General features: G+C 41.3%; 1 protein-coding gene and 1 long non-coding RNA gene across 3 annotated transcripts; one reads left to right on the forward strand and one right to left on the reverse strand.

The window, feature by feature from the left end:
* Positions 1–6,399: 6,399 nt before the first annotated feature.
* On the reverse strand, positions 6,400–9,989 carry LOC120439753. The gene is made up of 3 exons (XR_005612733.1): positions 8,297–9,989; positions 7,885–7,986; positions 6,400–6,506 (listed from the first exon to the last, which is right to left on the reverse strand). It is a non-coding gene; the product is annotated as an uncharacterized LOC120439753 (long non-coding RNA).
* A 1,726-nt stretch (positions 9,990–11,715) lies between these two features.
* On the forward strand, positions 11,716–16,660 carry LOC116330973 (neurogenic differentiation factor 2). 2 transcript variants are annotated; one of them, XM_031753464.2, is made up of 3 exons: positions 11,716–12,071; positions 12,643–12,908; positions 14,345–16,660. In XM_031753464.2, exons 2-3 carry the CDS (start codon positions 12,901–12,903, stop codon positions 15,420–15,422), a joined length of 1,086 nt encoding a protein of 361 aa, XP_031609324.1. In that variant the 5' UTR covers positions 11,716–12,071; positions 12,643–12,900; the 3' UTR covers positions 15,423–16,660. The 2 variants fall into 2 exon arrangements, with proteins under 2 accessions (XP_031609324.1, XP_031609325.1); XM_031753465.2 differs by lacking the exon at positions 12,643–12,908.
* Positions 16,661–16,890: the final 230 nt, after the last annotated feature.

The following is a 16,890-nucleotide window of genomic DNA, read 5'->3' on the forward strand; positions in this document are numbered from 1 at the left end:
AAAAGTCTAGTTTACTACAAGGTACAGATTCCAACTTTTAATGAATCCAGAGATTGAGTAATTCCAATCGATGATGACGCAATGATCAAACAGAGATTTTCCTTTATACTTAAAAGATAGCCCCATGGCAGAATGACATGAAGCATACTTTATGAATCAGGGAGGTTTAATAGAGCTTGAAAGGCACATTTGACCAAATTTAATAAATACAGGTGCACTTCAGTGCCTTTGTTCTCATCATAGCAAATAAGACACAGATTTGGGACTCAACTTGGTCTCTGTACAAATATGAAGGAATGCTTTGCAGGCATTCCTCAGAACTATAATATTGCCATTATGGGAAAGCTCTAATTAGCCTCTGTCAGATCAGTACCATTAGTAACAGCAAGACAAAGAGGCCTCTCTTTTGTTTGTGCATTGCCTGAAAACCTACAAGTGAAGTCGTTTCAAATGTTTTGTTTCACTTCATTTACATCCTCATTTTTTTCATGCTACACTGCTAAAAAGAGTTAAAAGATAGGTAAAAGAGGCAAAACTTTTAAAGAAGCCCAGTGACTGTAACTGAGTACCAAATGTCTGTCAACGAGGGGGCATGAGATAGCACAAGCCCCTCTTGAAATATGTCCCCCTCCTTCTAGTGTAAGAGTCCTGATAATCTTTCAATGCTCACTTGCACTGGACGAGAGCATGGATATGACCAATGGTGCATCTTACTTAAAACAAATATCCATGTAATTTATTGAACTCAGGTTTTAATTTGCAGCTTAATCCATTTCTCCACTAAAAACTCTTCACCATTACCTAAGTAGGATTATGACTTTTACTTCAATAATCCAAACAGTCGTGAGCCTGTGTTGTAAGCTACACTTGAGGCTGATGATCACGTTCAGTGGTTTGTTTGTTTGTTTTCTGTTGTTTTGTAATACTAATTTCCCTGTCTGTTTATAGTTCTGAGCAATGTTGCCCAATTTAAAAAGAAAGGGGAACTGCCCCTGCTGCGTACAGCTAAAAATACCATCAAGCTAAAGCTAGTAAAGAAAGAAAAAAAGAAAAGGAAAAACATCACACCTGCTTTTCACACTATTCCTTTGGGACACCATATGTAAGGGATTTGTTTCCAACTTTGTTTCCTCAAACTAGAAGCAGCTTATAGTCAAACTATAAGCTTCCTCTAAGCATAATGAAGTGGTACCGGTACCTAAACCTAACACTGTAATTTAACGCCTTATTTATAATTTGAACCTAATCAAACAGAGACAGAAAATACAAGTGACAAGTTTAAGTTCATTCTCCTTTTTTGCTTATACTACAAACATATCAAAGTATCAAAATATGGAGTTCATGCATCACTCAATAAACCACTCATTTCCCTCTTCTCGTACTGATGGTGCATTTGGGATCTGGACTAAACTAAATATATTCCTTAGGTATTTGAATATAAATACATATCAGTGGAGACCATTTTGTGGCCTATTTTAAATCATACTGAAACTCTGTAACAGGTTTCTTTGCAGGGTTATGTTGGGAGGCAGGTTTGAGAGAGGAAACTAAATCAGTGCTGTAATCAGATGCAAATTCCAGCATGGTGCCCACTTCACAGGAGTTAAATCTGCCAAGCTGACTCGGAATAAGGATCTGTTTATCATGAGTGTCGACAAGTGCAAACAGGACTTCGCTCATCTTTTCGTCAAAATTTCTTTTAACCCATTTTAAGATAAGTGACAAACCCAGAAAGAACTTAAAGCTCTGCTAGCACTAGTAGCTGAAGAGACCCGCTTGACAGTGAAGCTGGCTAAGATGGAAATCTGCAACTGCGCAATGTCATAGTCAGTAGATAAAGCTGAGAAATGCACCATAAGGCACCAAAGCTGATATGTATGTTTGTCTTCAACATCGTTTTCATCTAAGATCCAGAAAAAATGTTTTGATATTTAGATTTTTTAAAAATAATTTTAGCATTGTGGTTGTTAGAAACATATCACAGGAATTTGTTTGGGCCTTTTTTTCAAAATTCTTTATTTTTTATTTTCTGTTCCTAGTAGTGGACACCGGGTCTTGTTTGATCACAGAATGACGTGATGGAATGACATTTCTTCCATTTTTGTGTGGAAAAAAAATGTCTGATGAACATTAAACTCCATTCTGTGCACCCAATACTCACCTAAACTGGGGTTCTTAGGCCACATCCCTCATGGCAATAACAGTGATTGCAGATGGTATGAGAGACAGGTGAGTGAGGCAGATAGGATTTTACTTAGAACTGTGGAAGATGAGTCATACTTATTGCTGTCAGGATACGAGCTGCAGGAAGGCCAGACATTAGAGCAGGAAGATGAAAGCCCACAAGAGGACATTCCTGCTTTTGAGAAGCCCAAGGGGGTCAAAAAGATGACATATAAAGTCCATTATGGAGAAGAAGTTGTGGAATTTGGTTTCTCAGCTCCTATACAGGACACCGACTTATGAAGGTAGTCATCTTACCATGGTCTCAGCAGATTCAGGCAGCCTTGATGCATTCTGTTTAAGAGAGGTCTCATCTTGCAGAGAACTTTATTCTTTATTTCATGATAATCTATGACTTTGATGCACTGCCTATTACTGAACAATCTGTATAAACTCAGTCGTGGAGACAGATTTGCTATAACTGAGTCATGCATGAACACAGATGTGCTGAACAATGTTTTCAGTGTTTTAAGTTTTAATGCTACCTTTAGAGATGAGCACCATTCTCTGGTTTGTGCACTCTGACCTATTTTTTTCTAAAACCTGGTTACCTATTTTCTTTTTGATGTAATCAGAGGACCACCTGTTTTGGTGGTTGGAGGCTGCGGTATCCTGTTTTCATGTTTCATCATAAAAAAACAACCCAGTTTCAGTAGGGGTATAGTTTAATGCACTTTTATCATATAGTTTATTTATTATATAAATTAACAGGATATTCAGTAGGATAGATGATGTGCATGAGTGTGAATTAAAAAAAATGTTTTTCCCTTTTAGAAATCCTAATGCTTAAAAGCATCAGAACCTTACATTACACAATTCTTCTCTAACATACCACCTCTAAATTAACCATGTCCTCCCTGCTATAATGACTTCCTCCACCTCACCACCTCCTGACAGCTCTAGGTCTGACTCTTCTCCCTCAGTTTTGAATAAAATCCTTTCTGTCTCACAGTCCTCTGTTTCCTGAAGTATGGACATGTGAGTTTTTTGTTTTGGAAGGAGTAAAAATTCCTATACATTTCTGAAATCCTAAGCTAAGACTCTCAAATTGCACACAATTTGATTTTTAGCATCATAATATGTGAATGAAAATTGATCACTAAACTTCACTTCTGGCCATAAAATATGAAAGTTGCAATTTCTGTCATTTTCAAAAGAAAGTGCTCTGTTAGTCCAAATCCCACAAATCAGAAAACACAGGATATCCATTGACAATACAGTAGACCTCATATAGATTGCATAAATAGTGCTTGATGTAGAGATCTCAGACTTGTGTTCTCCACAGTGGAAAAAAAATGAATTTCTGGTTCTTGGAGGGTTTTTTGTAAAAGTGAATAAATAAAAACAGAGAAAAAGAAAACACACAGACTGAACGAGCAAGTGTGATGCTGGCACAGTAAACATAAACAGGATGATCATCTGGGATCTGAAACTTCAATTTCAGATAACGCTGTAGTTCTTCGAAAAGCAATCACAATTCTCGGGCAAAATAAGATTAGAGAAGAAAGGAGCAGCAAATAAAAAGAAAGTGTTTATAAATCAAGTAAAATACAATTTTAAAAAAGAGATTAAAAATAAATGATAATAAATGATCATTAAAATTGGTCAGAAAAGAGTGTGCTGTTCGGTATACTTAAAATAACAGTTTAAAATTCATACTTCATAATAAAGGCACATTTTAAACACTCTAATTAAATGATTTCATATTTTACTGAAGATTGACTATCATCATGCTGCACATGATGCAAAGCACATACCAGCTAAATTACATTAGAGCACCAGTAAATCAGATTTAGGGCACTAGTAAATCAGATTTTTTTTTCTAAATTCAGACGACTCCTTCTATTTCTAGGAAAATCTAACAGTATTTAATGTTGCTGTTATGGGCTGCTGCTCTGTTCTGCTAGCTCACTGTGTACAGTTCCACGAAAGCAGCTGAAATTATGTTAAAAGATGAAACCGTTTGGTTCTGTAGAATACGCAAGGCTGACTATTTCAGTGCATTATACAGTGAAAATGTATTCAAACATTACATGCTAATCAGGAGCATGCTTCCTCTTTGGCTGTATGGATTACTACAGAGACAAATTGTCAGGTAAGCTTTCAAATCAGAGCAGCCAGGCATTGTAAAATCCCCCGACCGCCTGTCATATTAACGACATTACTCCACATTGCCGACACACTGACAAGTAGAACAAATTGCTCTAATTGGAAAGCAAACAGATATTCTACAGAACTCATTTGTGCATGAAGGGATTAACAAATAAAACTACTTCAAAGGGAAAAAAAAATGTTTTAATGCTCTGATACTAAGCTATCTAATTTTTTAATTTGTTCACTGTTACACTAGTGCCGGCCTACCTGTAGTGACTATCTCCGGGGAAGTCAGTTTTTATTTGTAGCTCTAATTAAATCAGATATGTCACTTGCTCTACTCATAATGCTGCTGTGTGTATTTACAGACACTGTCTAAACTCATCGATATGCAGACTCGCATGTCTCTAGCTCTATTTTTATTGCACTTCACTGTGTTTATTCATTTCGTTTCCGCCTTGTCATTAAATCACTATTTTGGCAAAACCACAGGAAAAACCTTTCGAAGATAGATCTTACTAGCAGCTTTAGAACAGCGAGCTTTATAATAACTCCAGCAGCCAGCAGGGACAACCTGTACAAAATGTGTGGCATGTGTACTGTAAACTCACGCACACAAGCACTCACAGTGGAGACACTCCAAGCCAGATAAAAGGTCCGTAATTCTATCTGCTCCTAAACAGAGCATCCTGTGCCATCTGACAAAAACCTCCCTGTTATGAAACTAAATCACAGGTGCATTAGACCCCCTGCAGAAGATACCCCAACCATTTCAAGCTCAAAATGCATTCTGGTTATCTCAATAAAGTCGTGTCAAAAACAAAAGGGAACAATGAACTGTGTTGGTAAAAAAGCAACAATATAACAGATTAACCTGTCTCTTTGGGGCTAGCATAATTCTCTCTACCTGCAGGGTCCTGTAGTAGTAATAAACCCACACATTCGCAGGGGATTTCAGGGAGAAAAATCACTGTGAAAGGTGAAGTATTCCATTAGTCTGGATGACAGAGAGGCTTTATAACATAATAGCAGGTGGTATCTCAGCTGAGGGGCACAGAGAGATACTGTGTATCAGTCAACACCTCACTTGACTCCTCACTCATCCAGTTATATAACATACCATCGCACAATAAACACACTCTGTTCATATAAAAAACCACAGTCAGATACACCTGGGAAAGCTGCCCTTCCCAGCAGTATCAGCACCAACTGTGGCAACATCATGTTGCATTGTGTTGACTAAAGATGCGTGTGTACCATCTACTGTTCTACTAGTGTAATTACAAATTCTTAAACCGCTTTTGTCTTGAAGGCTTTACGTTTTTTCATTTGTTTTAATGTATATATGCATAAACTCCTTGGTCACATTATTAGATACACCTTTCTGGTACTTGGCTCTATCCCCTTGTGCCTTCAGAATTACCTTAATTCTTTGAAAACATTACTCATAGATTTTGCCTCATGTTTACATGATTCTGACAAATTCTGACCCGACCACCCGAATGTCACAGCAGAAATAAAGGCAATATTTTTCAAGTCTTCTATTGTCCAATTTTGGTGAACCTATATGAATGGACCCTCAGTTTTTGTGTTCTTAGCTGACAGAAGTGGCATCTGATGTTGTCTTCTACTTCTAGGTTTGATGTGTGGTGCAATCAGGGATGCTCCCTGATCGATGCTTTACCATCAGCTTGATTAAGTCTGGTCATTCTCATCTGTCCTCAGACAAGGCATTTTCACCAAAGAACTGCCAGCTAACAGATATTGTTTTTTTTCCCTGACTATTCTTTGTAAAACCTAGAGATGGTTGTGCAGGACAATCTCAGGCGATTAGCAGTTTCCAAAATACTCTGACCAGCCTGTCCGGCACCAACAACCACGCCACACTCAAAGTCACTTAAATCACTTTTTGCCCACATTCCGATAATTGGTGTGAACTTAAGCACTTCATCCCGACCATGTCTAGAGCACTGAATTGCTGCGATCTCATTGGCTGATTAGATATTAGTGTTAGTGGAAGGGGGAGTTATGAGTTATTTTTGTGCAGAACTTGGATTGTTTTCAGATTTTTCTCACCATTTCAGCAGGGTGGATGTTTGACGCCAAACCAGGTTGTCTGATTGAATCAGGTTCCTTCAACCACTGGGTGCCATCTGTGGAAGCCATCATCTGGAGTGGTACACTGAGTGCTGTGCATGGAAATATGGCAGAAATCAGACAGCCATAAAAGGAATTACCCCCCTGGAGTTTGTTAGGACAAGATCGCACAAATAAACCTGCAAGAGAATCAGTGAACGAACACAGGATGAAAAGACAAAAAACTTAATTCAGGAACAAAACAATATACAACAACGCATCAGGGGACACAAAACCTTCTGAAACAATAAAGAAGTCAATGCAAATTGTTCTTAAAATTTAACTTCAGTGTGATAGGCTGCTTGAAAAGTAAAATATGGTTCCCAGACTAGTGTGTAAAGACCAGCAACAGACCATGCTGGAACACCACTGAGGTCACAGTTCACAAACAGAAGGACAGTAAAGTTTCATACTTTCAACTATACATTCTCAGGAAATCTAGACAATAAAATCTAGATAGTATAGATGCAAAATAAATAAATAAATAAATATAATCCTGTAGTCTTTTTGGTAGTCACATAAAGTAACTTTCTAGATTAATTTGTGTAACACCCTGCATATCACTTTCACTTGTGGAAAGCACACCTGGCAGAAATTAGTTTGCTTTTTATATTGAAAAGTTATATTACATTGTTATATTTTTAATATATTAATCTCTTAAGCATTTTGTTTGGCATAATTTCTATTGTGAAATAAGCGCTAAAAGAAATTCCAAAGAAAAAAGCCTGACGGTATTTACACTTCATTTATTGCAAATTCCACTTCAATTTGTGATAAGCGATGAGTAAATACAGATAGTACTCAAAGGTCAACTCAGCACCATTAAATAATAAATGATACAATTATAAACAAATTCCAGTAGATGGCAGCCTTTTGCTACATTTGGCTCTTAAGCGGGCTCATCCCTTGTTGACTAGAAATAACTTTCCTAGTGGGGGTTGAAACTGAAACTGAGGTGCTCATTTAGGATGAAAGCAAATTTAAAACGTGTTGCCACTGAGGGGTATTAAATAGTTGAATAAATCACTCTTAATAGGATGCGGCAGTCTAATCAAGATACAGTGAAAACAGAGGAAAAAATTCTAAGACAGGACTATGAGGGTGAAGGACAAGCTGAACGGACATGAGGCAACAATGAGAGGAACTAAGTGTTTAAACTTTGACATGTAGGTTTCCTCAAGGATAATAGAGGGTGACGTGACTGATAGATACGTGAGAGCAACAATACATGTGTGGCTGGATGTCAGGAGCAAAGTAGGGTGGGGTGCTGTAGATGTAGCAGGTGGAAGACATGGTGAAGGCAGAGACAGAGGAGGACATGGCAGTAGGGCAGTGATTTAATTAGCACCCTCTACCCCCTCCAGCCCTTCACTCATAGCATCAATAATGCATGGCCCCTTGTTTCCACTGCCATAATTAATCCTCTCTTACTATAATTAAAAGCCAAAAATCCCACAAGATGGTTCAGCTTGGCCAGGCATGGGTAGGGTTGGCACGGGAACTGATGAAAAACTCCAGAGCCTCATATTCGCCCTGTGGACAGACAGATCGACAGACAGACATGTTGACAGAAAGATCAATAGTCGACCCAACTCCATCACAGGCAGAAGGAATGAGGCATGAAGACAAGCTGAAATACAAGGGGAAAATGTGACATGCAGCAAATCAAATGAATGAATTTGACAGACTTGTGATGAGAAGCGCTCCTCGAAAAGGGGGCTTTGTGTGCAACGTTTGTAAATGAGTGAGTAAGTGAAGAAAGAGCAAGCCAAGCACCCACCTAAAAACCCCAGAAAAGAGGACGGGTGTACAAATACACACACACACACACACACGTACTTACAGAGACATCCTGCTCCCAGATGAGGTTTATCTCTGCTGCAGCCAAGCCAGACGAGAGGGAGAGGTGGAGCTTTCTGATGCTGCAATTAGGACCACACTGTCTGGGCGAGCAAACAAGAATGAATATTTCAGTCCGGAGATCTCCATGGGTACCTATGGTGGGGGCCTGGCACACCTACAGGCACACACACACACATACATAGACGAATACACAGCTTACCATGGCTGCCAGAATTATTCACCTCCCAATCACAGATGCCACAATTATCACATCAGTATCGCTGCGTAAATGATGCCAACTGTTATGCTCATTGAACTATTGTACAAGGTTTACAATGTGAGCATAAATATGGATCAGTAGGAGCAGTCCTAGTATGTAGCTGATCCCTTCTCCTTTATGAAAATAGGTGCAACGAGCATCCAAGCTTGGCCGCGTGCCAGGAAGCAGCACAGTTGGCAGAGCAGAGGTCATCTCTCAACCTACCTCAATTTCTTCTCTCCCCCCGCCTCCCCTCTCTCTGGCTACCTTTCTCACCTCCTCTTCCAGACAGAAAGTACTCACCTCCCTCAGTCACCTCTTTGGTCTCTTCAGCATTTTTAAACGGTGCTTTACTTCAGGATCTCTGGTGTGCACATTTTCTGCACAGCACACACACGCACACAAGCCTTGTACATTAGGATTACTCCCTCTGGTGTGGGTTCATTGTCGATGCTCCGTGCAGCCCTCCTCCTGCCCCGCCGTCCTCGGCCCCATCTCCACTTGATTTATCGCCCTAAAATACCACTGCACTAATTAGTCAAGTAATTAATTAATAGACATTTGCATTTGTGCATATGCAATTAGGGGGCTGGAGAGAGGAGAGTGCAGATGGGGTCCGGGAGTCTGATGGGGGTGGGAGGGTCCGTGTGTATGTGTGTATATGTGTGTTTGCATGTGAGCTGTATTTCATATTTGTGCCAGCAGAAGTTCGCACTTCTTCCAGAAAGACAAGTGAAGTGCAGGTCATCACCTCACATGTCTGACAGTGAAAAAAGGGAAGAAGGAAGGGGTGAGGGAATGACAAAGGTATAGGGAGGTGTGGCTTGATGACTTTGAAAGGCTCTTATGTGTCATTTGAACATGGAGGAAAATGAGTGATGGAGAATTTGAGATCTTAAAGGGAGAGGGCTTTAATTTAGAATCTGACTACATCGGTTTAGCCTATAAAAGCACAGCAGGTGGTCCTTACTTAAGACTAATCCACATACAAACCGGATGCAAAGTCATTCTAAAACATCATAATTCCAAACAAGCTCTTCTCTGGCATTTCAATTTCAGATCAAACTCTCCTTGATTGGAGCCGCCTTGAGCCCAGTGCTGGCTAAAGCCACGCCGTTGACATTTAGCATTTATTTTGGCAAGGTGACCTGAAGGTTGTTTTGGACTTGTTGAGAAGCACCAGGCTCACATCACCACAGCACTCGCATCTCTCCCCCCCTCCACCGTCCAGCTGAGGTAGGATAGGGCACCAATTTGGCTAGCAGTGAAGCTCAGTGTCCCTCAACACACACAAATACACATGCTGACACAATCACACCACCATGGTTCAAGGTACTGCCAGTTTATCATTCCCTCTTCCCATAAGGGATAAGAGACACATTAATGAATGTGCAACATCACGGCTCCCTAACCACAGCTGCCACACTAGTGTTAACCCCAGGGATGACCCTGCAACCTCCCAAACACTCCCTTAGTTGTGGCTTTGCAGGCAATGTCGGGGTGATCCAGACCCAAGGACATGATCAGCTTCGATCGGCTATTTCTCAGCCTCCAAGTCCCTGTTCCCTCAGCCCGATGGGTGTCTTTGTGCCAAGTTGGACTTGGTGGTCATCAGGCTGATTTCTCCCACATTAACTCCACTAATGCCTCCTAAATAGAGAGATCTCTGAGCTGGGGTGGACACAATGCAGCAAATCAGACATATTGGAGAGACCGGGGCGCTGGTGGCAAGGAATTCTTGCATCTCTGCCACTGATGTGCCAACATGCCTCCTAAATCTTGAGGATCTGTGCCAGATTCAACCAGCATGTCATCTACTGCTACACCCCCCTTCCTCCTCATTTTTCAAACATCCCTAGTGGGTCTGCACACCTGGGTCTCAGACTCTCTCTCACTCATCCTCTCACTGTGTCTCTGTATCTCTTTCCCTCTCTCTGTGACACTTGCCCCTGTGGACATCCCCACCCACCCACCCGCCCTCCATGCTTAGCATTGCATGCTGAAAACATGAGCAGCAGCTCTGGCAAACCTCACACATTCAGACACAGTTACCAGTAAACATTTGATCTTCACACACGCACACCATGCATGCAGCTGAAGCCTATGTAATGGTATATGTTTTAATCTAATTCATTTGAAGCTCCGGCAAGTGGGTCATCTGCAGCCAGTGTTGGGCCCAGAAGAGTCAGAACAAATCACAGTTGGTTTTGGTTGTCGTTCCTCTGAATACATTGAAGCATAATTTGATCCAATTAGGTAAATAAATAAACAATATGCCGTCTGTTCCACGGTCTTAATGCACTTATAATGCATCCCCATCTCCCTCCCCCACTCAGCTTCTGAACGGGAGCTCTGGTGGAGGGTAAACCCCACAAATAAACACGGTTTACCCACCTTTCATTTGATGAGAGTTAATTGATATGATTTTATAATAGGCTTTGAGGATAGACTTTGAGAGAAGATAATTGATTAATTGCTTGCTCAGATATTTTTAAGTAGCTCTTGTTTGACTGCTGGTTATAGTTTACCCACTGTATTGCCACTTATTCCACATTTTTATAAGAGTATATCCTTCATGGGTGATGCTGGAGTGTGATGATAACCATAATATATGGAATTAGCATCAGTGGGTTTTCTGATATGACTTCACATACTTAATTGTCTTTATCCCTTTTAATATCACCTTTTTCGTGGTAAGTAAGTGCGGGGATATTTGTGCAGCTCTCCGTTATATTGTATTAAACGCCGAGTCGTGAGTTTGGCAGGGGATTACCAAATTTCACAGGTTTGATTTTTTTTAAAAGTAGCTTACATGTCTTGAAACAGCAGCACAGGTCAACAATGATGAGTTTTGTTGTTCCACCATTTTATTTTCTCCCTCTCTCTTCTGTTTTTCCTCCTTTTTTCTGGCTGTGTGAGCGCTAGCGCGGTGACAGATGGCGAAGCCCTCCTCCTCCTCCTCCACCACCACCACATCTACCTCCTCCTGCTTCTCTCTCTCTCTCTCTCTCTCTCTCTCTCTCTTTCTCTCTGTGTGTCTCTCTTTCCCCCGGGAGGGCAAATCTCTCCGAATGCGGGCGCATGTCAATCACCGGGCTCTCATGTGATGGCTCTTGCCGGTGACGTGCCAGCCATATGGGCGCTGGCATCACAGCCATAGCTGGTATGTAACCCCGTCCCCGGTAGCTCACGGTCGCCACACGCACGCACACACACACACACACATGCATACACACACATGCATACATGCTCACTTGCTCACTCAGTCACTCACACGTATACACACAGACACAGCCAAGACGCACGTTCGTTCACAAGCTCCACTTATTCGGGCGCGCGTATACTGGGAGAGAGGCACCGCTGAACGTCAGCACCAGTGAAGAAAGACGCGCGCTTCCTGCACCTATACTCTGATAGAGAGCGGTGGTTCGCTCGCTCGTGCGGTCCCTGAAGATGGTCTGAAAGTAAAGAGCGTTTTTTTTTCTCCTCCCATCCCCTGCAAAGAGCTCGAGCCGAGGTAAGTTGGAACAAAAAAATACAGGCTTAGGAGAAAAAAAAACTGTGAGTGTTGCTGAAGTGTCCGTGCAAAATGTAGGAGAAATTTAATCTATAAATTAAATGCATTTTAATTCCAGGTGTTTGGATATATTGTCAGAATTAACTTTTAATAAATTTTAGAGGTGAATTAAACACACTTATTGCATATACATTTTATTTTAAAGGTCTAATCTACTGGTAAAAATGTAAATGTATAGCCGCCTCCACTGTCAGTGACTTTGCTCTGGTATGTTGGGATCGATCCACTAGACTAAAAGCACTATGCCGGTGATGGCACGCTTTGAAACCCAATCCAACAAAAAAAAATGTTATGCATTAACGTGCAATTGTCGTGTTTGCCTTTTTGTTGGATACCAATGAGGACGCATTTGCACAAAATAGCTCCTCACTCTCTCACGTGCTCGGCTTGCCCTTCAACTTCAAACATCCCAAACTAGCTGGAATATCATAAATCAGATAGCCTAACGCGCTCGAGTAAAAAAGCCAAGCGTCTCCTGATCCCGATTTCACTGCTTTATGATCATTTACAGGAGCGGTTCCGAGGACTGGAGCAGCCCTGATCACAGCGCACGGGCTGTAAATAGATCACATCGGACACTAATTTGATTTAGAGATTCCTGCGTCTGGACCTTGAATCTGACAAACAAAAGACAATGAGTGTGAGACATTTCCGTGGAAGATTTGTTTTTATAAATCGGCTCCGCTACCTTGATGAAGGACGTCCTCGAGCTTAATGGGAGATTTATTGATGATTTTGTCGATGATTTGCACGTTCAGTCCCGGAGCAAATGAAAGGGTGGGACAACGCCATTGACTGTGACAGGCAGTCTGCGGCATGATTTATCTCTGTTTGTCCAGTTTTATCTTCAACAATCTATCGCGCCACAACATGGTTTGAACCATAATCAGAGCCTTTTTCAGTGGAGGGGGCAGGAGGCTTTATAAGAGAGGGCATTTCTCAAGTTGCTTTTTTTTATATTTAACGAGGGCTAAAAGGATACAAGCGATTTCCATCTATAAAGGTTATCGCTGACTAAAAAGTGCTTTGAAATCGTGCACTCGTGCATAATGAATTATGTGTGAAATCTATTTCGTGTAAGCTGCACGGTCTGTTAATTAAACGTTGTTGTGTTTTTTGCTTCTAATTGAGCAAACCTCCTGAGCCTGAGATTTAAAAACTAGATTTTGCCCCTGGCACACCCCCCGAGATAATTAACCAACCATCACAGCCTACCTTACCATGAGCTGCAAGTCTATCTGCTGCTGCACTATAATAATAGCTCGGAAGTGGAACATGTCAGGGAGGAAGCCAGTGGAGGCTTATTGAATCTGTCAAAGATCACCGTGTTTCTGCGTGTTTCTTATTCTGTGATGGGACTGCATTTGCTAATCAAGTGGTAGGCTGATCGCTTTCGTTTCTTTTTCAGACGTTACAGTCATCAAATCTCATTAATGATTAATTGTTAACGGTTAATAATAAGGTATTATAATTATACTGACAGTATTTTATGTACTTTTACTATGATTATTATTATTTTCATTGATGTGATATGTTTTTTTAAAAAGTATTTTTTGTGATCCATTTCCCTCTTTCTCATATATATATATAGATAGATAGATATATAGATAGATAGATAGATAGATATATATATGATCAGACAAAATTTAGGTGGACAGCCTATCAGTTACATAAAATCCTCTTTGCCATGCCTGCTCTGAGCAGAGGTGCGTGTTGTGGATGAATAGTGCTGGAATGCAGCCAGGAGTGTATATGGGCGTCAGGAGGAGTGAAAGTGGGGGCCCCCATGGGACCTGTAATGTGGCCCCTGCCGCTGGGACCCGCTGCGAGAGGACGCGACAGGGCATACGACTGACAGCAGGGAATTAAATGGGGATCCGTCTGGCTGTAGCCCAGCCTAAAGATTTGAGGGATTTCTTTCTCTTTTACTCTTTCCCCAAATGTACGCATTTTGTCATTTTTTTCTGGGACAACAACAATTTAGCAATAACCTTGAATTTAATACATCCTCGGGAATTTATATATATAAGCCAAATATTTGAATTTTTATTGTGAAGAGCGATAAAGGAAGGGTTTTTTTTGTTTGTTTGATTTAGGGTTTTTGTGGAGCTATTGTATCTGAAATTTCTTCGCTGTCATGCAATCTGTAGCGCCCACACAAAATGTCTTGTGATTCCGAGGCCTAATTTTCGATGTATCCCCCCCCCCTCTAGATCCACAATGTTAACGAGGCTTTTCAGTGATCCTTCACTGCTTCCCGACGTACAAAAATATTCCGGCTGGGCCGAAGACAGCGACAGCGAGGACAACAAGGTCAAAGAGGAGGATCAGGACACCCAGGACGGCATGGAGGCCTCTGGTCTAAGAGGAGGCAGTCGGACTCACTCAGAACACGATGGGGAAGACGACGAGGACGACGAAGTGGAGGAAGAGGACGACGGAGAGGACACGGAGGGAGACAGGCCCAAGAAACGGGGTCCCAAAAAACGCAAAATGACCCAGGCCAGGGTCGAGCGCTCCAAGATGCGGCGGATAAAAGCAAATGCTAGAGAACGCAATCGCATGCATGACCTGAACTCTGCTCTGGACAATCTGCGTAAAGTGGTGCCCTGCTACTCAAAAACACAAAAACTGTCCAAAATTGAGACGTTACGATTGGCCAAAAACTATATCTGGGCCCTGTCGGAGATATTACGCTCTGGGAAAAGGCCTGACCTTGTGTCCTACGTCCAGACGCTGTGCAAGGGTCTCTCCCAGCCTACAACCAACCTGGTGGCGGGATGCCTCCAGCTGAACTCCCGCAACTTCCTCACTGAGCAGCAGTGCCAGGAGGGGGGCAGGTATGGGTCAGGGTCCTTCTCCATGCATTCCTACCCTTACCAATGCGCGCGTCTGTCTAGCCCCCACTGCCAACCGGGCTCGAACTCGCACCCGCTGAGGACACATGGCTATTGCTCGGCTTACGACTCACTGTATGGCGGGAGCGGATCCCCGGAGTATAACAGTCCCGAATATGAGGGGCCTCTCAGTCCGCCTCTGTGCATCAATGGCAACTTTTCCCTGAAGCATCAAGGCTCTGCGTCCCCCGACAACGAGAAGGGGTACCACTATTCTATGCATTACTCCGGTCTGCCTGGCTCCAGACCCACTGGGGCCCACAACCTGGTGTTTGGCTCCTCGGGGACCCGGAGCGGTATTCATACTGAAAACGTCCTGCCTTACCACGACATGCACATACACCACGAACGGGCCCCCGTATATGACGAATTGAACGCGTTTTTTCACAATTAGACGACAAGCCTATCGTGCGTCCCCTTGCAATCAACAATCTATCCACGGCACACTTTTTGACAAGCTTACCCGCCAGGATTTAGGCATTCTGGGGAAATCCTCCACTTGTTGTCATTAGTGTTGTTCTTTTAATTTGTTGTCTTGAAACATGTTTTTGCTATAGTCAGAGATGTAGTGGAAGGTAGTCCACCTAACCTGCAAAGTGTTATTTTGCGCAATGTTTCTATCTCTAAGCGGAAATTTGACAAACAAATCAAGACTAATGAGGAAAATGGAATTTTAAATTGTTCATAATTTTAATGTGTAGTTTGTCTTTGTATTGGTGGTTGTCTGCATTTTCATGGCTGGGAGTCAAAGTTTACCCACTAATTTATTCACCACTACATCACTGGCTACAGCTCTACCCTGATATTTGCGACGGTTTTCTAATAAAATACATGAAAACCGAGCAAAACGACATCACATTTGGAAAGATGTGTTTGTATGTTTGTTTGGTTTTGTTTGTTTTTTTTAGAAATAATTAAATCCAGACGAACACAGAGGGAAAAATCCTGAGAACTGTACTTGTTGGGTTGCTTTAGAAGAATCTGTTCTACAGCAAATCAATCGTTTCTGCGTCTATGCAAAATCTAACGAGGCCACAGAGCGAGGCAAGTAGGCCCAGAAGGACACTGTATGTTTCATCAGCACTGTTGCTGCACGCACGGGTGCGCGCAGACACACAAATACACACGCGCGCGCACACACACACACATATATACAAACACAGGAATAAACACGAATCTAAAAATGGGCTGGCCACAATGTTCAACTTCTAAAATAAAAAAAATAAATAAACAAAAAAATTTAAAAAAATTAAATTACATTGGAATCGGACCTTTTCTTATTTAATTTTCTACTTCTATTCATACATATTACCGTTGCTCTTCTAAGTGAGCCATTGCACTGTATTTTATTTTCAAATCAAATTTTTGGTTCCATATTTTCTATTTGCAATCTGCTATGCTGAACACTTCACTATTATTATTATTATTATTATAACTATTATTATTACTACTATTATTATTATTATTATTATTATTATTATTATTGCACGTATTTATTGTATTGTTTTCTATTTAATGTTAATAGTGTCCGGAAATGAAGGGAACACTGTGTTGCTGACCATTGTTCTATTTTTTTGCTTTTTTGTTATTTTAATTTATTTATTTTATTAATATTATTATTGCTTTATTTTTTGAAAAGACTCAAGTCTTTTAACTTTGTATTCAACCAACTGTGTGGTACAATAAAACAACGATAAACGAGACTGTGCAAATTGATTCCTTTCTAAGTCTTTGGACATCTACATGAGTTTTATATCCCTTACAGACCACATCTTGAATTAAAATGACTTAAAATGACGCATCACTCCTGACCGGGCCTCGTGCCACAACCTGCAGGAGTTCCTCCAAGCCTCGGGGCTTTT

The sequence above is a fragment of the Oreochromis aureus genome, linkage group 4 (genome assembly GCF_013358895.1).
Source record: "Oreochromis aureus strain Israel breed Guangdong linkage group 4, ZZ_aureus, whole genome shotgun sequence".
NCBI classification, from domain to species: domain Eukaryota; kingdom Metazoa; phylum Chordata; class Actinopteri; order Cichliformes; family Cichlidae; genus Oreochromis; species Oreochromis aureus.